Raw genomic sequence first — 22,537 nt, 5'->3', positions numbered from 1 at the left:
ACTGTTGAGTATGTACATTTTAAAGTACTGTTGAGTACATACATTTTAAAGTACTATTGCGTACATTGACTTTAAAGTACCATTGAGTACCTTGACTTTGTCGTACCGTTGAGTATATTGATTTGAAAGATTTCGTGTGTATGAATTGTTTATAAACACGAGCATAATATATTAAATATTCATATACATCATAAAATGAATATGTCCCTGGTCTGTAACATAACCCCCGCGGTAACCGAGGGAACACTCTATTGCAGTGGTTCTCAAAACTTTTTTCACCAAGTTGCACCTTTAGAAAACACTTGGCTCTCCAAGCACATCCGTCCATTTTCTACCGCTTGTCCCTTTCGGGGTCGCGGGGGCCTCTCCAAGTACCACCATAATATTTTGCTGACTTTAACATATGAAAAGAAGCAAAAAGGTGTGTGTGGTTCTGAGACCCTGTCCCACGACATGTCCCTGCTGTTAGCTCCGTGCACAGCAGAAGAATATTTGCATGGCGGCCCCTCCCTTCACTTCCCTTTCACCCCCCGCAGGCTGCCGTTTGGGCGGCCATGAAGATCAATCAATCAATCAATGTTTATTTATATAGCCCTAAATCACAAAAGTCTCAAAGGGCTGCACAAGCCACAACGACATCATCTCGCAAGCACCGTCCCAGGAGTGAGGGAGCGACACAGATAATGTTAGCACCCTGCATCCTAATGAATTTTTTTTTTTTTAATAATTACTACATTTCAATTTTTTTAAAGAAAGTATAATGTATATTGTACTGTATTCTATACCTTATTATTGTATGTTCTATTATGGTATACCCTCCAAACTTGAAATACAACATTTATTGTAACCATTAGGGCTCCCCTCAATTTTGGTGACTGTTAAAGATCCCGGGGACCCAAAAGGGTCCCAGTCATTAAAGTGTTTTACTTTCAATGCTAAAATATCAATTGATCAACTTCATATCTAATCATTCACATAAAGTTTTAATTAAAAAAAGAAATTGTTTACCCTTTTTGTCAAAAAAACAAAAACAAACCCTGTTTTTTTATGCCAAAAACGCAAATTTCGCAATATTTTCCCGCACAAAATGTTCAAAGTGGAATATTTAGTTTAGATAATAATGAGTCATATATTGGAATATGGGATCCATTATTTAAATTTGTTTTAACTATTAAATGAACCAAAAATATGACTTATTCTATCTTTGTGGAAAATATTGGACACAGTGTGTTAATTTTATGAGATGCGATGCAAGTGTAAGCCACTGTGACACTATTGTTCATTTTTTATTAATGTCTGGAATGATAATGTCAATGAGGGATTTTTAATCACTGATATGTTGAAATTGTTACTAATATTGATACTGTTGTTGATAATATTCATTTTTGTTTCACTACTTTTAGATTGTTCTGTGTCGTGTTTGTGTGTCCTCTCAATTGCTCTGTTTATTGCAGTTCTGAATGTTGCTGGATCGGGCTTGGTTTTGGAATCGGATTGCATTATTATGGTATTGCTGTGTATTGTTTTGTTGGATTGATTAATAAATTCTTAAAAACAAAAAAAAACTAAAAAAAAAAAGTGGAATATTTCATGTGAAGGAGCCTTCAATAGGTCAATAATTCATAAGAAAATTGATTTTGATTCATTATAATTTAATGAGCAATGCCAGTTTGTTAGCCAAATTCTGACTCGGGATCCAAAAGGCCCCAACTCATATGTCAGTATATATTATTTTTTACTTTCAACGCTTGAATCTCTAGATCACGGGTGCCCAAAGTGGGGCCCGTGTCATTTTGGTTTGGCCCGCCAAAAATGGACGTAAAACATTTTCATACTGACCTTTTTCAAGCTGCACAATCATTAATGGAACATATACAATTTTGGTGTTTTTTACTCGAGTCATATCGCAGTCTACACGCATCTCTTATGTGTGACTGCCATCATATTGCAGTCTACACGTATCTCTTATGTGTGACTGCCATAATATTGCAGTCTACACGTATCTCTTATGTGTGACTGCCATCTACTGGTCACACTTATTACACCATGTACCAAATAAAATAGCTTTGAGGTCGGTAAGCACAACTAGGCGTACACTAGGCGCACCGGGTTATAAGGCGCACTGTCGGGTTTTGAGAAAATGAAAGAATTTTAAGTGCGCCTTATAGTCCGAAAAATACGGTATAGTAATGCACTGTAAAAATAAAAAATGGCCATGCATTTTTTACTGTCAGTTCAGTCAGCAGATTTTTTTACGTAAACAATAGTGGTACAGTATTTTAATCTACAGAAATTTGGTGTGGAAACCACCTTAAGTTTGACTGAGTTCCTAGTTTTTTTTTAATTGTAATATCTATAGATATGTTGTACACGGACATAATTGAGTGATGGACCCTAAGCCATATTGAGTGTTGTGCTACCGGTGTGTGTGTGTGTGGTGTGAGTGTGTGTTATACAAATAAAAAGACTCAGTGAGGAAGTGTAATGCTCCATCGTCCAGTTTGTAGTCAAGAGACGGAAGGAACTGCAATATTTAAGCAAGGTGTGTTTATTGACAGTGGCGTGACATGTCAGTCACAGCAGGTGGATTATTTATTACCTCAATGTTTCACTTTTTTGAGCGGATTAAATATTGGCCTGTGGATTGATGGATCGCTCGGAGGACGGTTTGTCCCGTTCGGGGTCGCGGGGTAAAGTGCGTTCACTTCAAACTGACACAGCATAATATTGTTGTCTTACAAACTTTTGTGTGGTGTTGCTTCCTTATTTGTCATTACTCAGAGCTGGTTTTAATGTGTAGCAGCGGCAGCTGAACTGAATGTGACAGTAATTGCGTCGGTCAGCTGGAACAAAAAAATACAGATAGCAGTATCAATAGTCCAGAGTTGTCACGGTCCTCATGGACGACCTACCAAAAAATACCGGTACTCGGTATACGTCCCTACTAGGGTTGTACGGTATACCGGTATAGGTATAGTACCGCGATGCTAATGAATCATATTCGGTACTATACCGCCTCTAAGAAAGTACCGGTCTTTCACCCCCCGTCGTCGTCACGTCTTGACATTGCTGGGTTTACGAGCAGACGAGCATGTTCGGCAGCGCACAATCACGGAGTACTTACAAGCAGACACAGTGTGTAGACAGAAAAGCGAGAACGGACGCATTTTGGCCAAAAACTAACGATAAAGGTGAAGTTATAACACTGAAACGCCCCCAGGAAGAGGTGCTTTAAGACATGGCTAGCTAGTTAGCGGCTAACGTCCAGTCACAGTGTTTTAGCGACTTCTAAATCAGTAATCCTGGTCTCCATGGCGACAAATAAAGTAAGTTTCTTACAAGTATCATCCCTGCAGGACGAGGAATAGCTAAACATGCTTCACTACACACCGTAGCTCACCGGCATCAAAATGTAAACAAATGCCATTGGTGGATCTACACCTGACATCCACTGTAATGATACCAAGTACAGGCACGTATCTAGTCGATACTACTATGATTATGTCGATATTTTTTGGAATCACAACAACTTCTTTTAATGTATAATATTATGTTTATAAAGTCAGAAAATATGTCCCTGGACACATGAGGACTTTGAATATGACCAATGTATGATCCTGTAACTACTTGGTGTCGGATTGATACCCAAATGTGTGGTATCATCCAAAACTAATGTAAAGTATCAAACAACAGAAGAATAAGTGATTATTACATTTTAACAGAAGTGTAGATAGAACATGTTAAAAGAGAAAGTAAGCAGATATCAACAGGAAATGAACAAGTAGATTAATAATTCATTTTCTACCAATTCAATTTTGTGTTAATAGTGTGAAGTTAATTATATTTATATAGCGCTTTTTGTCTAGTGACTCAAAGCGCTTTACATAGTGACACCCAATATCTAAGTTACATTTAAACCAGTGTGGGTGGCACCGGGAGCAGGTGGGTAAAGTGTCTTGCCCAAGGACACAACGGCAGCGACGAGGATGGCGGAAGCGGGGATCGAACCTGGAACCCTCAAGTTGCTGGCACGGCCACTCTATCAACCGAGCTATACCGCCCCAAATTACTGTCAATAACGCAACATTTTCTCGTTATATCACACCTGTTTGCTCGTTTACTCCACCTTTTATGGTTTTTTTTTTTTTTTCGGTGATAATATTTTCCACAGTTAATAGCTGTGGGCAGCAAAATGGCCCCCCCAGGTCAAACTTTGGACACCACTGCCCTGTATCGTACAGAATCCTGCAGAATATTGCACTGGCACTCCCAACTTTCCATTGTATAAACACTTTTTCATTGTCGCTTCCCTTTTTTTTTCTTTTTTATAATATTTTTTTTGTCAGTCACATTGAGGCCTGGAGGGGAGCCGAGCCATTTGGAGATGAGTATGGACCGACGGTTGGACTGAGCCCTGAATGGCTGCTATTCATGACTGTATGTGACCGGAGCAAACAGCCAACATATGACTCTAGGTGCACACACACACACACACACACACACACACACACACACACACACGGCTGCAATGAGACTACACCACCAGTCACACCCCACAGGAGCTTCATGCATGTTCACCATGGCAACAAAGTCCACAAAAAGTTGCTGAAGCGGCTAAAAAAGCCTCACATGTGACAGGCGGATGATGACACATCAGCAGTGAATGTTCCAATACAAAAAAAAAGGGGAAGATGAAGAAAAAAAAAAAAGGAGGAGGAAGCAGCTCAACTTACTGCATGGGCCCAAGTCTCATGAGCTGGATGCGTCTGGCGGACTGGACTCCTCCGGCAGCTCCAGACCACCGTGTGCCCACACGGTCTCGTCCATCGGGGCAGATCAGCTGCTGCCAGAGAGTGGGTGGTTTTGGTGTGGACCTCCGCCTCACCCACCCTCAACCTCCCTTTTTCTTCTCTATCTGCGTCGCCGTCGTGCATGTGCGAGCACCTGATAGCCCTTTCTCTCTTCTCTCTCTCTCTCTCTCTCTCTCTCTCTCTCTCTCTCTCTCTCTCTCTCTCTCTCTCTCTCTCTCTCTCTCTCTCTCTGTGTGTGTCTGTGTGGGTGTGTGTGTGTGTGTGTGTGTGTGGGTGTGACGTCGCTGCAGCCAACAGCACTGCCACTCTGGGCTGCATGTGGGCGGGACTAACATCAACATGCACGCCTTTACTGTTTGGAGGGTGGGGGCATTATTTTACAACACATATATATTCATTTTATGTCACTAATTTAACCCTTGTGTGGTGTTCGGGTCTGTGGGACCCGTTTTCATTTTTTAGTCAAAGAAAAATTGTGCAATTAATTAATTTTTCAAACTGAGACTCACTGACTTTGGCTAATTTTCTGTGAAGAACATATATCAGAATACATATTTAATGACCACACACCATACACCCCCCCTACACATTTATATTACATATAAGATGTTTGGGTCCACTGGACCCGGGGCTAATAGAAGTGTGGAAATTGATGTTTTGTGTACCACACACACACAATCACACACACACACACACACACACACACACACACACACACACACACACACACACACACACACACACACACACACACACACACACACACACACAGCAGGCCTAGACAGGAGGAGGACAGAGTGTAGGTACACAGAACATCAGAGGGTCAAATGTGCGAGAAAATGAGAGCAGACAGTGTTGACAAACAATGTCGCAACCTTGTGTGGGAGCCGCAGGTGCAGAAACACAAAAGAAGAATCCCTGTGGGACGCAGAAACTGGCAGAGAAATTTTCCGTGCAACGTTCATATTGTTGTTACTCAGCCAGCGTTTGTGGGTCCGATGGACCCGTTGCATTTTGTGGCTTTTAATGCCTCGCAATCAAACACTTTTATGTTAAAATACTGAACAGATGTTTACCTTATCCCAATAAACTTCTGTTCAGTATTTTAACATAAAAGTGATCCATACGAGTAGAAACGGTATGGACGGGCTGGAAGACGGAACAGGACTTTTACTTCCGGTTGAAAGCTCAGTCTAAAAAAGAAGGGCAGTGCAACACCTGTCGTGAGCGAACTCGTCCAAAAGATGGCACCATAGCACACGCAATAGCACACCTTTTCAGTGTCCTTGCAAGTTTTTTTCAAACTCTATTTACATTATGACCGTCAGCAAAGAAACATTTGTAAATTAGCTGCGCCGTTTTATAAGCTGCAGGGACCAAAGCGTAGGAAAAAAGTAGCGTCTAGTAGTCAGGAATAGCATTGCAAATTCACCCGTCCTCGGCCGGAACTCGCTCAGGGGTTGCACAGTCCATCTTCACGGGAGGACGGCGTGGCGCAGTTGGGAGAGTGGCTGTGCCAGCAACCTGAGGGTTCCTGGTTCAATCCCCACCTTCTATCATCCTAGTCACGTCCGTTGTGTCCTTGAGCAAGACACTTCACCCTTGCTCCTGATGGGTCTTGGTTAGCGCCTTGCATGGCCGCTCCCGCCATCAGTGTGTGAATGTGTGTGTGAATGGGTGAATGTGGAAAATAGTGTCAAAGCGCTTTGAGTTCCTTTAAAAAAGGTAGAAAAGCGCTATACAAGTATAACCCATTTCACGAACGTATTTTCCTCGGGTTTAAAAGTAAAACGTCCATTAAAAGTAATCTGATGTTTCTGAATGATTAGTTGCGGTGCCATCAAAAATGTTACATGTTACATTTGTCATTTTTTTACTTTGTATATTTATTCGACAGGGACAGTATAATTAAACATTGCTACCCATAGGCAACTGATGTCAAAGTACATAAGACTTCTAGACTTCTTCTAAGACTTTTGTACTCCCTCATCCCAGGAAGAATGCTTTGCGGAAATCTTTTATTTATAGATCTGTATCGCTCTGGAATAACCTGCCTCGAATTCTCACCGGCATTGAAAGTAAACAGGTTTTTAAAAGGAAAGTAATATTTTATCTGAGTCTGTAAATTAGTTTGCTTATTGATGATTTTTGTTTGGTTTTGTATTGCGTAGTTATATTTATATGGTAATTATTATTATGTGACTGTAAATTGTTTGCTTGTTTTCTTATTGATGTTTTTATTTGTTTCTGTATTGTGTAGTTATAATTATATGCTTTCACTTGTAATTGTATTGAGTTTGTGGACCCCAGGAAGACTAGTGGGTTGTTGTGGCAATGAGGATCCTTAATAAAAATCAAATCAAATCAAATCTAGCCACAAGCTAATTTGCAACCCTTGTCCCTGGTTAGGCTTTTAAAAAAAAAAAGTTGAGAAAAGTGTAAAACACATACAAAAGGATGAAGACAAGTGACGTTGCTCATTCTTCACGAGAAAGTAAATATCGAGTCATCGGTAGGTCGTTAGTTCAAACCCCGGCCGCGTCATACCAAAGACTATAAAAATGGGACCCATTACCTCCCTGCTTGGCACTCAGCATCAAGGGTTGGAATTGGGGGTTAAATCATCAAAAATGATTTCCGGGCGGGGCCAACGCTGCTGCTCACTGCTCCCCTCACCTCCCAGGGGGTGATCAAGGGTGATGGGTCAAATGCAGAGAATAATTTCGCCACACCTCGTATGTGTGACAGTCATTGATACTGTAACTGTAACGACAGCTGCAGTTGCTCCTTCAGGACACACCGCCCCTAGTGTTTTGGAAGAGAATTACAAATCCCGCGCCACATAGAAAGGAATCAAGACGGCGTCAGAGGGGACGCGAGCTACATGACGCGAGAGTATAGCATCAACAGTGTAGCAGAGACAGACAACACAATGGAAGCTAAACCAACAAAACGCGAAGATGAATTGTTGTCATAAGGAAGTTTGTTTGGTCTAAACAAGTCAGACATGGACCAAACAACAGTAATCAACAAAAGATGTCGCCAACGAGTCGTTTCTAGCGACTTGAACAAGTCTATTCTTTTTACTCCACGACATGAAGAACAGTACAGAGACAGCGTTGAAATATACAAAACACTAACCTAACTTTCTTCTCAATTATTTTCTCTTACACCCCCACTAGGAAAAAATATATATATTTAGCTCCCTCCTACTCGCCACCGTGACTAAAATTAGTATCATTTGTCTATAAAATTGTTATAAGTACACCTCTGCATAATATATAGTTGTACTTATTAAATCACAGTGAAGCCAAGTGCTACATACGCTTCGTCATATTTTCCATCCATCCATCCATCCATCCATCCATCCATCTTCTTCCGCTTATCCGAGGTCGGGTCGCGGGGGCAGCAGCCTAAGCAGGGAAGCCCAGACTTTCCTCTCCCCAGCCACTTTGTCCAGCTCTTCCCGGGGGATCCCGAGGCGTTCCCAGGCCAGCCGGGAGACATAGTCTTCCCAACGTGTCCTGGGTCTTCCCCGTGGCCTCCTATCGGTCGGACGTGCCCTAAACACCTCCCTATGGAGGCGTTCGGGTGGCAACCTGACCAGAGTGGATGGGGGTGGGGGAGGGGTCCAGCCCACTATTTGAGGCGGACTGTCATAACCTAACTAACTTCAACAACGAACATCAAACGAGCCCAACAGAGTTGTTGTGCGAAGGAAACGTCTGTGACAAGTAGGGTTGTACGGTATCCCGGTATCAGTATAGTACCGCGATACTAATCAGTCAGTACATGACAGCAAGCTAATCAATGCTAACATGCTATTTAGGCTAGCTGTATGTACATATTACATCATTATGCCTCGTTTGTAGGTATATTTGAGATCATTTAATTTCCTGGGAACGCCTCGGGATCCCCCGGGAAGAGCTTGACAAAGTGGCTGGGGAGAGGGAAGTCTGCTCTTCCCTGCTTAGGCTGCTGCCCCCGCGACCCAACCTCGGATAAGTGGAAGAAGATGGATGGATGGATAATTTTCTTTACTTACTGAATGTCCTCTGTGTATTTATTTTATATTTGCATGTCTCATGACACATTATCTGTATGTAATATTGGCTGCATTTCAGATAGTTGTTTGTGTGCCATGTTGTTCCAGACCACAGCAAACGTGACCCAGCTTGCAAAGATTGTAATAAATCCATTAGAAGAAGACTGCCTGCCGTTTTCTTAAACTTGGACTCACACATCTATCCCTTTTGCCATTATAAGCCAGTCATTTCCAGGAGTTATCTCACCCTCTGAGAAGCCTCCATTTTACTAATGATTTCCAACGTTGCAAAAATACAGCATTTCTGTCAACAAAGATTTGCGTCAGCCTTTGATAGTAGGCTAAAATAGCTAATATAGACCCTTACATCATGTGTTGCCTTCATTATAACACTTACTGTATATAAGGCTTTTAATTTTTTGCGGCTCCAGACAGATTTTTTTTTTTTTTTTTTTTTGGTCCAATATGGCTCTTTCAACATTTTGGTTTGCTGACCCTTGGCTTAAGGAGATCTCCTCAATGATTGGTCAAAAGGCACTCAGGTGACTACAGGGCGCCATTTCTGCGACCAACTTTGAGCTGATGCTATGTGTTTGCGGCACTCTGTCAGCTTTCTGATGCGTAAAAATGCCCTGGTGTGCAAAATCATACTTTGAGGAAATAAAAGCATGTTTTATTGTAAGTTTATGGCAGGTAGGTAGGTAGGTAGGTCTTTATTGTCGTTGCACAAGTACAACGAAACTTTGTTTTCAGCACAAACCCGTTCAAGATTAGACAAACAGTGTACAGGATTACAGAACAGGAACGCTGATGGGTTGCCACAAGGCGCCACGTAAAAGATGGGAAAAAGGTAAACGCTGGAGAAAGATGAGTAAAAAAATACAATCTAGACTGGGCTCCTACGGGGACCCAGTCTGGAGTGGGAAAAAAAACCCTCCATAGCAAAGCACATTTATATATTACATACTTGCCAACCCTCCCGTTTTTACCAGGAGACTCCCGGTATTCAACGCCTTTTCCGATAACCTCCCGGCAGAAATGTTCTCCCGACAAACTCCCGGTATTCAGCCGGAGCTGGAGGCCACGCCCCCTCCAGCTCAATGCGGACCTGAGTGGGGACAGCCTGTTCTCACGTCCGCTTTCCCACAATATAAACAGCTTGCCTGCCCAATGACGTCATAACTGTAGAATGATCGAGGGCGAGTTCTTGGTTTCTTATGTGGGTTTATTGTTAGGCAGTTTCATTAACGTCCTCCCAGCGCGGTAACAACACACAACAACAGCAGTCACGTTTAGTCTACCGTAAAGCAGTTCGTCTGCCGTAAACAGCAATGTTGTGACACTCTTAAACAGGACAATACTGCCATCTACAGGATAGCCTCCAGAACACTGAAATTCAAGTATTTATTTTATTTATATTTATAATAAAATAAATATATATATATACATGTATATTAGGGCTGCAACTAACGATTAATTTGATATTCGATTAATCTGTCGATTATTACTTCGATTAATCGATTAATAATCGGATAAAAGAGACAAACTACATTTCTATCCTTTCCAGTATTTTATTGAAAAAAACCAGCATACTGGCACCATGTTGTGGACATTGGGGGTGCAGCATACACCAACAATAACACAGAAATGTAACTCATCAGAACTGAATCAGATATTGTACACGTTTCTGTTGTGAATAATAAAGGATGCATTTTAGGCTGCCTCTGAATAATAGCATGAAATATTCCAGCACCTTCATAACGTTTAGTTATACTAAAGCGTCACTCAAATCTAAATATATTTATATAGCTTTATCAGCCCGGCTACATTGATCCATTATGAAACCAACCTGAGATATTTCTGTCCGTTACGTTTATTTCGAAATTGGTAACCGTGCGTTTTCTCTCTCAAAACGGAGTCAAATGTGCCGGAGACACATTATCAGCCCCGCGTTGCAACAAAGGCATAACTTTAACGTTACTCACAAAAAAGCTGAACTCATGAATGCTTGTTGCCACTATGGACTTAAAAAGTTACGTACTGTGAGTTCTTCCCTTCATCCATGGCTCCAACATGTTTCCTTTTCAGGTGCTTCTGAAGCAATGTTGTACTTCCGTGCCATTTTGCAGGAAACGGTCTTCTTTGAAGTCTTTAAAGTGAAGTGTTCCCACACTTTTGACGACTTACGTCGTACACTTTTCTCCATTGAAGCAATAACCTCAAGATGTTTCTCCGCTAAACTATCGGTAGTGTTTTCCTGCGCCATTTTTCGAATTTTTCCAGCAAAGGAGACGCCGTCGTCACGTGAGCTGAACATGACACATCATTGGCTAGCTTACGCCAACTCATGAGACGTAGCCTCAGCGACGCCCTGGCGCTGTTTTGTACTGTTTTTGTACTTATTTTGATTATTGTTTCTCAGCTGTTTGTAAATGTTGCAGTTTATAAATAAATGTTTATAAAACAAAAAAAACAAAAAAAAACAAACAAACAAAAAAACAAAACAAAAAAAAAAGCCCCCGCGCATGCGCATAGCATAGTTCCAACGAATCGATGACTAAATTAATCGCCAACTATTTTGGTAATCGATTTTAATCGATTTAATCGATTAGTTGTTGCAGCCCTAATATATATATATATATATATATATACATATATATATATATATATATATATATATATATATATATATATATATATATATATATATATATATATATATATATATATATATATATGAAATACTTGAGTTGGTGAATTCTAGCTTAAATATATTCCCCTCTTAACCACGCCCCCAACCACGCCCCCTCCCCCCACCCCCCACCTCCCGATATCGGAGGTCTCTAGGTTGGCAAGTATGATATATTACAAAATACAACTCGAGACTAGAAACAGAGGGGGGGGGGGGGAGTGGGGCCCACGGTGGCAGGCTGCAGCTCTCCAGGCGCTGCCCAGCCATCCATCACCCCTAAGGGATTCGCGTTAAGGGCGTTGGATGGGGGGGTGGGGTATGTGTGTGTGTGGCGTATATTTTTTGTGGATGCATGTGTGTGTGTAAGCCTGCCGCGTGTCTCTGTTACGCGGCCTTTATGTCGTGCAGTCGCTAGTCAGTCCAAAGTCAACAACAACAGGTGTGTGTCCATGAGAGACAGGAAGGGAGTTTGCTCCGTCTTCGCCGCACCGTCCTTCGGGAGAGTCTCGAAGCCAGGGAAACAATCCAAGTTTTTTAGTTTTTTTTATGAGTTTGAATATGTTTAGAACTGCAAATAGACATATTATTTTGCTTTATTTCGTCTGAAAAAGCTAACGTCAAAATGAGCCCTTGGTAGCAAACATGGCGCCCGTCGTTTAGTCAGCCCATCCCATCCATCCATTTTCTACCGCTTGTCCCATTCGGGGTCACGGGGGGGGTGCTGGAGCCTATCTCATCTGCATTCGGGCGGAAGGCGGGGTACACCCTGGACAGGCGTTTAGTCAGCCATACTCTCTTTACACGCCACTCTGAACTCAGGCGGCGTTTGCTCGCCCCTTAGTGGTCACACGTGTGCACAGACCAGCATGGAGCGGGTGCCAGGGGCCATTTTGAAGCGTGCACACGCACAACACACTTTGCATGCACGGCCGCCAGGTGGACGGAAACAAACAACCAGAAGAGCACGATAACACACAAGGGCAGAAAAATAAGCGGGTAAAGTCTTTAATGGGGATTTTAATTTAAGTCAAGTCTAAATTTTATCAACTACTTGATATTTTCATCCATACGGACACCTTTGTTGTCACCATGAATATACAACATTTTGATGGATTTTGGCCTAGTGTGTGAATGTGAGTGTGAATGTTGTCTTGTCTATCTGTGTTGGCCCTGTGATGAGGTGGCGACTTGTCCAGGGTGTACCCCGCCTTCCGCCCGAATGCAGCTGAGATAGGCTCCAGCAACACCCGCGACCCCAAAAGGGACAAGCGGTAGAAAATGAATGGATGGATGGTTCGATATGTTAAAAAAAAAAAAAAAAAAGAGGCACGGACATAGAGAGGCGATAAAGGCTAATCATGACGTTAATAAGATTAGAGCAATTACCCCTGTCCAACTTTTAAACCCCTCCCCCACCATCACTTAATTGGCCCGCGCCGGACAAATTAATGACGCGCTTCAACTCGCTAATTGGACGCCTAATTGGCCCTGCATGCGCCACAATTTAAGGTCGTTCACTCCAGGGGTGGGGGGAGACGAGGTACGATTCCCCCCCACCCCACCCCCCATCAGTATCTCCCTCCCATTCCATCTGGGTGTTTTATGTCTGCGTCACAACAAGTCGCTCGGCGGAGAGAGGCAGGGGTGAGGATGAGGATGATGATGATGATGAAGATGGCGTCTCTGGCGGTTTGACACAGGAGATCTCGCAAACAGCCACCAAAAAAAGGCATCCGGAAAAAAAAAAGAAAGGGATCACCGTGGCGGAGGAAACTTGACACGCACGGAGCGTGGGCTTTTTCTTCTTCTTCCTCTTCCTCCCCCTCTTCATCATCCCCGCTGACGGATTGAGTGACAGGGGTGTGCGTGGCGTGTGCACGCGCACTAACCGCCTTCTCCTGCGCCCTCATCATGCAGCCTGCGTGACCCCCTGACGGAGGGAAGGAGTTCCACTTGACAGCAGGTATACCCTCCCCCCCCCCCCCCCCCCCCCAGCAAATGCCCTTTTACATCCGCAGCCCCCGTGACTGGCGTGCATGCACCACCGGAGCGCAAATATGATGAATGCGGGCGCAAAGTGTATTGCAGCGGTCGTCATGCAGCTGTGTGCGTGCAGCAGTCGTCGTTTGTCTTGGCTCTCAGCTTGTGCGCTCCCTCATCTCTTCTTGCACTGTGATGATGCTCGATGCTCCTCTTGAAAGAAAAAAAACAAAAAAAAAACGAGGGGGGGGCGGGAGGAGGAGGCATTAACCCCCCTAAGCAGGAGGAGGAGGAATTTACCCCCCTAAGCAGCAGGAGGAGGAATTTACCCCCCTAAGCAGAAGCAAGAGGCATCCTCCCCCCCCTGCCCCGTTGTCCAGCAGTCTTGACATCCCAGCCAGAGCGGAGTTGTAAACACGCCCCCCCCCCCCCCCCCCCAAACCCCAGCATAAATAAATCGGATTTCCATTTTCCCACCAAAGCGTCGCCGCTGCTCTCCTTCTTCTCCAGGATGGGGGGAGTCAGCGAGGGCGACGACGTGCTGGCAAGATGGAGTGACGGGCTCCTCTACCTGGGCAACGTGAAGAGAGTGAGTGCTTCTTCTTTCTTTTCCCCCCCCCCGCTCATTTCTCTTTAAAGGCTCCTGTCAATCAAACCCTCCACCCCACCCCAGGTAGACGGCGTCAAGCAGTGCTGTCTGGTCAGGTTCGAGGACAACTCGGAGTTCTGGGTCCTGAGGAAAGACATCCATTCCTGTGAGTAAAAAGCCACTGCCGGCCTGAATGAGGAGATGGATGTCATTGGTTGGATGAATACTTTCTCTTTGTTGGTGCTCCAATTAGGGATGGCCGTACTAAGACTAATGTCTGGATTAGTGTTGTAACGATACCAATATTTTGGTACCGGTACTAAAATTATTTCGGTACTTTTCGGTACTTTTCTAAATAAAGGGGACCGCAAAAAAATGGCATTATTGGCTTTATTTTTAACAAAAAATCTTAGGGTACATTAAACATATGTTTCTTATTGCAGTTAAGTCCTTGAATAAAATAGTGAACATACAAGACAACTTGTCTTTTAGTAGTAAGTAAACAAACAAAGGCTCCTAATTAGTCCGCTGACGTATGCAGTAACATATTGTGTCATTTCTCCTTCTATTATTTTGTCAACATTAAGGACAAGTGGTAGAAAATGAACTATTAATCTACTTATTCATTTCCTGTTAATATCTGCTTACTTTCTCTTTTAACATGTTCTATCTACACTTCTGTTAAAATGTAATAATCACTTATTCTTCTGTTGTTTGATAATTTACATTCGTTTTGGATGACACCACAAATTTGGGTATCAATCCGATACCAAGTAGTTACAGGATCATACATTGGTCATATTCAGAGTCCTCATGTGTCCAGGGACATTTATAAACATAATATACATTTTTAAAAAACAAAAGAAGATGCAAAAAAATATCGACGTAGTCATAGTAGTATCAACTAGATACGTGCCTGTATTTGGTATCATTACAGTGGATGTTAGGTGTAGATCCACCAATGGCGTTTGTTTACATTTTGATGCCGGTGAGCTACGGTGTGTAGTGAAGCATGTTTAGCTATTCCTCGTCCTGCAGGGATGATACATGTAAGAAACTTACTTTATTTGTCGCCATGGAGACCAGGATTAGTGATTTAGAAGTAGCTAAAACACTGGGACGGATGTTAGCTGCTAGCTAGCTAGCCATGTCTTAAAGCACCTCTTCCTGAGGGCGTTTCAGTGTTATAACTTCACCTTTATCGTTAGTTTTTAAGCTAAAATATGTCCATTCTCCCTTTTCTGTCTACACGCTGTGTCTGCTTGTCAGTACTCTGTGATTGTGGTTTCCAATGTTGTAAAAATGTGTAGAATAAATATTAAATTTCAACATTTCTGTCAACGAAGATTTGCTTCAGCCTGCAACACATAGTCATTTTGATAGTAGGCTATTATAGCTACTATAGACACTCACATCATGTGTTGTCTTCATTATAACACTTACATAAGACTTTTAAAGTAATTTTGATAGTAGGCTAATATAGCTAATATAGACACTTACATCATGTGTTGTCTTCATTATAACACTTACTGTATATAAAAGACTTTTAAAGTCATTTTGATAGTAGGCTAATATAGCTAATATAGACACTTACATCATGTGTTATCTTCATTATACTACTTATATACGGCTTTTCATTTTTTGCGGCTCTAGACAGATTTGTTTTTTATATTTTTGGTCCAATATGGCTCTTTCAACGTTTTGAGTTGCCGACCCCTGACTTAGTGGGACGTAAGTCCACTGTAGCCTCATGATGTCCTCTGCAATGGACATTTTTTGTAAGATTTACACACTCTTACATGTTTACAAATATCCAATGTAGAACAAGCTGGGTCTGCTTTTTTATTTTTTTTAATTTTGCCTATCATTCGCAATCCTTATGTAAAACAATTTGCATTCAAATTTGTAATAGGCTCGTTCAAGGTGGCTAGCAATACAGATAATTAATAAGAGCAATCAATTCTGCCTCCAAGGCAGACCTATTCAACTGGCAGCCCGCCCAAATAGGCACAATTAAAAAATTAAAACTAGGGTTGGTCATGTATGCAGTACTCCCCGCCACCCCACAGGGGGCCACAATGAGGCATATGTCACAATGAAGCAGCAGTGGGGTGAGTAGAAGACTACTCATTCAACCCTGAAAAAAATCTAAATAAATTGCAAAAATCTGACTTTTAACAACGACTGGACGACAAAAAATGAGTGCTCTGCCCCGAGCAAGTGCTCGAGGCATTGTTTCCCGTCTGACCTTTTTAAGCGACACACACAATGTTCTAGACAAGCAGCAACAACGGTAGCAATCCACACGTGTAAACTTTATCACAACACTTGGTGAAACATTTGTAAGTAGATATAATTTGTGCATAAATATATTTAGTTTGTTTTGTATTGACAGTGCTGACTTTGTGACGTCTTTTGTATTCGTGGTCATGTTTTTTTGTTTTCTGAGAGCTTGTTTAATACACGTAGCGCTAAATTTGACCAGTAGAGGGTGATAACGTTACACCTTAGGTTTAATTGTGATGAGTCACAGACAATGTCTGATGTGGATGTTGTTTAATTTCTGTATGTGTAAACAGTTGTACTTTATTGTGAAGTTAATTATATTTGTATAGCACTTTTCTCTAGTGACTCAAAGCGCTTTACATAGGGAAACCCATTATCTACATCTTTAAGTTACATTTAAACCGGTGTGGGTGGCACTGGGAGCAGGCGGGTAAAGTGTCTTGCCCAAGGACACAACGGCAGAGACTCGGATGGCTGAAGTGGGAATCGAACCTGGAACCCTTAACTTGCTAGCAACCGAGCCACGCTGTGTGAATGTACTAACACTTCACATACTATATAATTGTTGTGAAATACACAATGGACATTATACTTTTGTAAGGTTTACTTTATGTTTTTAGTCTTACAAACCTAAACTAGGGAAGCAATGTAAATAACTAAAACTGAGGAAGGAAAATCATTCAAAGGAAGGAACATCAAAACTTCTGAAGCGTCTGTTTTTTTCATGCTGTTAACTATCTGTCTAGCTGCATGCGCAGGATTGACAAGCGAGGGCAGAATAATGAGTTTATTGACAGTGCAGTGTGAAAGCCGGTGTGTTTACTTTGCAATTAAGTAAACACAGTCTCAAAGGAATATAACCTGCGGAGATACTTTATAATAAACATCCACATTTCGATGTCTGGCCCCTGAGTCCTCGGGCACCTGAAATTGCTGCCGTCTTCATTGTGTAGTTGAAAAGCCCTGATCTAAGCCCATGTCCACGGATACTTAATAAACGCATACTTATCTCAGCGTTCAGGCCTCTTGTCCACACGCAAACGCATACTTTTGTCCTTAAAAACGCAGACTTTTGCAAACTCTGGCCAAGGTGAAGAGTTCCAAAACTCTCCGCTCAGCGTATGCGTGTACTACGGTTGTACGGTATACCGGTATTGGTATAGGACCGCGATGCTAATTAATCATATTCGGTACTATCCCGCCTCTAAAAAGTACCCTTTTAATTAGAAAAGTATCAAAAAGTACAGAAAAGTATCGAAATACATTTTGGTACTGGTACCAAAATATTGGTACCGGGACAACACTAGCGTGTACACGGCACTAACGGAGACTTGGACTCCTCTGATGACGTCACGGTCGTGCGCTGTCATTTCCAAAGCTCAACAACACTGCCTCTATGTTTGAACGTAAACATGCTGCTATTTTCACTCAACACTGACAAAACGACCCATTAAAATGGGCTTTGACGGGACAATTTTGACAAGCAATACTTTTTTCTCTGTGCCATAAGAAAGGTGCAATATTAACTCCTGTTTCCTGAAGTTATTCCACGAGAATTTCGCAGTGGTCCATGCGCTTTAGGCACTTAACTATTCAAGAGGTTTCCTTGGCTCCTTGTTAGTGTGCGCTGATTTCAGAAGTAATGTATACTTCACTGTATGTCATGTATTACCATGTTGCTAATTGAACGTGTTACAAGTCCACGAGTGTTGGGTTTCAGCAGCATAGTCGATTCATAATGTTCCTGTCATGACCTTGTTTTGTGTTTTTGTTATATTTCTGTAAGTTTAGTGTTTGTCCTCAGTAGTGTTGTAATGATACCAATATTTTGGTACAGGTACTAAAATTATTTCGATACTTTTCGGTACTTTTCTAAATAAAGGGTACCACAAAAAAATGGCATTATTGGCTTTAACAAAAAATCTTAGGGTACATTAAACATATGTTTATTATTGCAGTTAAGTCCTTAAATAAAATAGTGAACATACTAGACAAATTGTCTTTTAGTAGTAAGTAAACAAACAAAGGCTCCTAATTTAGCTGCTGACGTATGCAGTAACTTATTGTGTCATTTATCATTCTATTATTTTATCAACATTATTAAGGACAAGTGGTTGAAAATGAATGATTAATGTACTTGTTCATTTACTGTTAATATCAGCTTACTTTCTCTTTTAACATGTTCTATCTACACTTCTGTTAAAATGTAATAATCACTTATTCTTCTGTTGTTTGATACTTTACATTAGTTTTGGATGACACCACAAATTTGGGTATCAATCCGATACCAAGTAGTTACAGGATCATACATTGGTCATATTCAAAGTCCTCATGTGTCCAGGGACATATTTCCTGACTTTATAAACATAATACCGTATTTTTCGGACTATAAGTCGCAGTTTTTTTCATAGTTTGGCCGGGGGTGCGACTTACACTCAGGAGCGACTTATGTGTGAAATTATTAACACATTACCGTAAAATATCAAATAATATTATTTAGCTCATTCACGTAAGAGACTAGACGTATAAGATTTCATGGGATTTAGCGATTAGGAGTGACAGATTGTTTGGTAAACGTATAGCATGTTCTATATGTTGTAGTTATTTGAATGACTCTTACCATAATATGTTACGTTAACATACCAAGCACATTCTCAGTTAGTTATTTATGCGTCATATAACGTACACTTATTCATAGGGATGATACTCGAAACCGGTTTTCCCGGTTATTCGATAAGAAAAGAACCGAGTCCTCGGACTCGAATCCCTTTTTGAGAACCGGTACCCGTCATCGAGACCACTATAGTAAAGAATAGAGTTGGAATCCCGTCCCGACCAGAAATGCTCCGTGTGACATCACAAGAAATCAGTCATGTAGCTCAGTCATTAGGCGCAGATAGCGAAAGCTGGAAAAAAATGGACGGGAAAAAGCACTCCAAGGTGTAATAAAGTTCAAAACAAAAGGTATAATCCAATGAATAACTTTACTGAGAGATTTGAGCAGGGTACAAACACATGAAGAACACTTTTACGACCAACCGGAAACATAGCAACCAGGCTAGCAACGCACCTCCTTTACGGCAGCTGTCGCAACGTTCTTAAAGCAACCGCAGCACATACATATATATACAACATATCTCCCTTTTTTAACTTTTGTTTTTCTTTCCTTGTAAACAAAACAAAATCACACTGTGTATGTGTTGTCTGTCTAATTATAAATAATGCAGACGAGGCGTGTTGGCTGAGTTCTTGACGTTTACTTTCACGGGTGACGACATGCAACACTTTTCGGGGCTACCGCGCATGCTCGTCACTCCCGTTGCATGATGGGTAGTGTAGTTGTTATATTCCCTAGCTCATAACATCTTTCCCCCTATAAAGAAATAATGTTAACTCAATAAAGTGTTTTTCTTTTTTTAGCTTTAACTTTTCATTTTTTAGCATTGTAACCACATTTGCAAACAACTTTTCTCTTCATAGAATTTTCTTTCAATAAAGAAATAAAGTGCAAAAATGTCAAAGCATCATAACAAACAGTTATGTCAAATAGCAGCAGAAGTGCACTTTTTGGAGAGCTGTATTATTTTCAGTTTTGTGCTCAAGGGACTGATTTTATTTAACACTATAGTATTACTTATACACCTATAGTGATCACAGAGTCAGGTTGTTTTTGTGTTACCTTATATATTTGTTTTTCTGAAAAATCCCACTTAATATACTTTTGGGTAACAGTCAATATTTATTTATTTTATTTTATTTTTTTAGGGGGGTAACAGTCAATATTTATTTATTTTTTAGATTAAATTGTTTTCTTATATAATAAAAGTGAGCTTTTGTTAAAGCAAATATTGTGGGTTTTTTTCCATATACAACAACCTATCTGGACTCGATAAGAAAATCGATAAGGAATCGGTTCGATAAGAGGATTCGATAATAGACTCGAACTCGATAATTTCTTATCAAAAATCATCCCTACTTATTCAACCTGTTGTTCACTATTCTTTATTTATTTTAAATTGCCTTTCAAATGTCTATTCTTAGTGTTGGGTTCTATCAAATAAATTTCCCCCAAAAATGCGACTTATATATGTTTTTTTCCTTCTTTATTATGCATTTTCGGCCAGTGCGACTTATACTCAAGAGCGAATTATACTCCGAAAAATACGGTATACATTTTTAAAAAACGAAAGAAGAAGATGTGATGCCAAAAAACATTGACGTAATCATAGTAGTATCGACTAGATACGTGCCTGTACTTGATATCATTACAGTGGATGTTAGATGTAGATCCACCAATGGCATTTGTTTACATTGTGATGCCAGTGAGCTACGGTGTGTAGTGAAGCATGTTTAGTTATTCCTCGTCCTGCAGGGATGATACTTGTAAGAAACTTATTTTAGTTGTCGCCATGGAGACCAGGATTAGTGGTTTAGAAGTAGCTAAAACACTGCCGACGGCGGATGGATGTTAGCCGCTAGCTAGCTAGCCATGTCTTAAAGCACCCCTTCCTGAGGGCATTTCAGTGTTATAACTTCACCTTCATCGTTAGTTTTTAAGCCAAAATGCGTCCGTTCTCCCTTTTCTGTCTACAAACTGTGTCTGCTTGTAAGTACTCTGTGATTGTGCGCTGCCCAACATGCTCCTCTGCTCGTAAACCAGCAATTACACGACGTGACTTTGACGCGGGCGCAGGGGGGTGCGGGACCGGTACTTTTCAGAGACGGTATTGTACCGAAAATGATTCATTATTATCGCGGTACTATACTAATACCGGTATACCATACAACCCTAGGTGTCTGATTGGACTAGATGTGCATGACAGCAGATGTATGCGTTTGTGTGTAGACAGAGACCGTTTTGAAACCACACTTGTGTGGATGGAGATCGTTTTAACCCCATATATGAGTTTTTGAAACTCTGTGTTCACTTTTTAAATGCATCCAAAAAGCATCAACAATACTTAAATTACGTTCCGCAACCTGTAAAAAAAACTGATGGACGATCAAACCAAGGTGCCCGTAGTTGTTGTTTTTTTGTTCAATGGCCCTCAAGCATATTGTAAAAATACAGTTCATTCAAAATTAATGACACATATTGATATTATACTAATTAGAGTTTTGACCTGTACTACAAAGCTACGATTTGGATGTTTTGTTTATATATAATATATTGACCTACATTGGAAATGTAAATATACAAAACCCAAAACCAGTGAAGTTGGCACGTTGTGTAATTCGTAAATAAAAACAGAATACAATGATTTGCAAACCCTTTCCAACTTATATTCAATTGAATAGACTGCAAAGACAAGATATTTAATGTTCGAACTGAGAAACTTAATTTTTTTTTGCAAATAATCATTAACTTAAAATTTAATGGCAGCAACACATTGCAAAAAAGTTGTCACAGGGGCATTTTTACCACTGTGTTACATGGCCTTTCCTTTTAACAACACTGAGTAAACGTTTGGGAACTAAGGAGAGCAATTTTTGAAGCTTTTCAGGTGGAAATTCTTTCCCATTCTTGCTTGATGTACAGCTTAAGTTGTTCAACAGTCTGGGGTCTCCGTTGTGGTATTTTAGGCTTCATATTGCGCCACACATTTTCAATGGGAGACAGGTCTGGACTACAGGCAGGCCAGTCTAGTACCCGCACTCTCTTACTACGAAGCCACACTGTTGTAACACGTGGCTTGGCATTGTCTTGCTGAAATAAGCTGGGGCGTCCATGATAAAGTTGCTTGGATGGCAACATATGTTGCTCCAAAACCTGTATGTACCTTTCAGCATTAATGGTGCCTTCACAGATGTGTAAGTTACCCATGTCTTGGGCACTAATACACCCCCATACCATCACACATGCTGGCTTTTCAACTTTGCGCCTATAACAGTCCGGATGGTTCTTTTCCTTTTTGGTCCGTAGGACACGACGTCCACAGTTTCCCCCCAAAAATTGGAATGTGGACTCGTCCATCCTGGATGAGCTCGGGCCCAACGAAGCCGGCGGCGTTTCTGGGTGTTGTTGATGAATGACTTTCGCTTTGCATAGTAGAGTTTTAACTTGCACTTTCAGATGTAGCGATCAACTGTAGTTACTGACAGTGTTTTTCTGAAGTGTTCCTGAGCCCATGTGA

General features: G+C 41.2%; 2 protein-coding genes across 6 annotated transcripts in view; one reads left to right on the top strand and one right to left on the bottom strand.

The window, feature by feature from the left end:
• Positions 1-22,537, top strand: part of phf1 (PHD finger protein 1) — a 110,050-nt gene that overhangs the window by 12,751 nt on the left and 74,762 nt on the right. The window contains exons 1-3 of one of the 4 annotated variants that reach the window (XM_062029216.1): positions 4,427-4,475; positions 14,011-14,117; positions 14,202-14,283. In XM_062029216.1, the coding sequence (XP_061885200.1) occupies positions 4,466-4,475; positions 14,011-14,117; positions 14,202-14,283 (199 nt within the window). In that variant the 5' untranslated portion in view covers positions 4,427-4,465. Of the gene's footprint in view, positions 1-4,426; positions 4,476-13,148; positions 13,512-14,010; positions 14,118-14,201; positions 14,284-22,537 lie in introns of those variants that run through there. The other 3 variants (XM_062029217.1, XM_062029218.1, XM_062029219.1) reach the window with 3 other exon arrangements.
• Positions 1-22,537, bottom strand: part of rgl2 (ral guanine nucleotide dissociation stimulator-like 2) — a 92,052-nt gene that overhangs the window by 47,640 nt on the left and 21,875 nt on the right. The gene's annotated exons all lie outside the window — the stretch shown is intronic.

This window comes from Entelurus aequoreus, linkage group LG20 (assembly GCF_033978785.1).
Source record: "Entelurus aequoreus isolate RoL-2023_Sb linkage group LG20, RoL_Eaeq_v1.1, whole genome shotgun sequence".
NCBI classification, from domain to species: domain Eukaryota; kingdom Metazoa; phylum Chordata; class Actinopteri; order Syngnathiformes; family Syngnathidae; genus Entelurus; species Entelurus aequoreus.
Note: the sequence above shows the minus strand (reverse complement) of the source record. Positions and strands in the feature narration are given on the sequence as shown.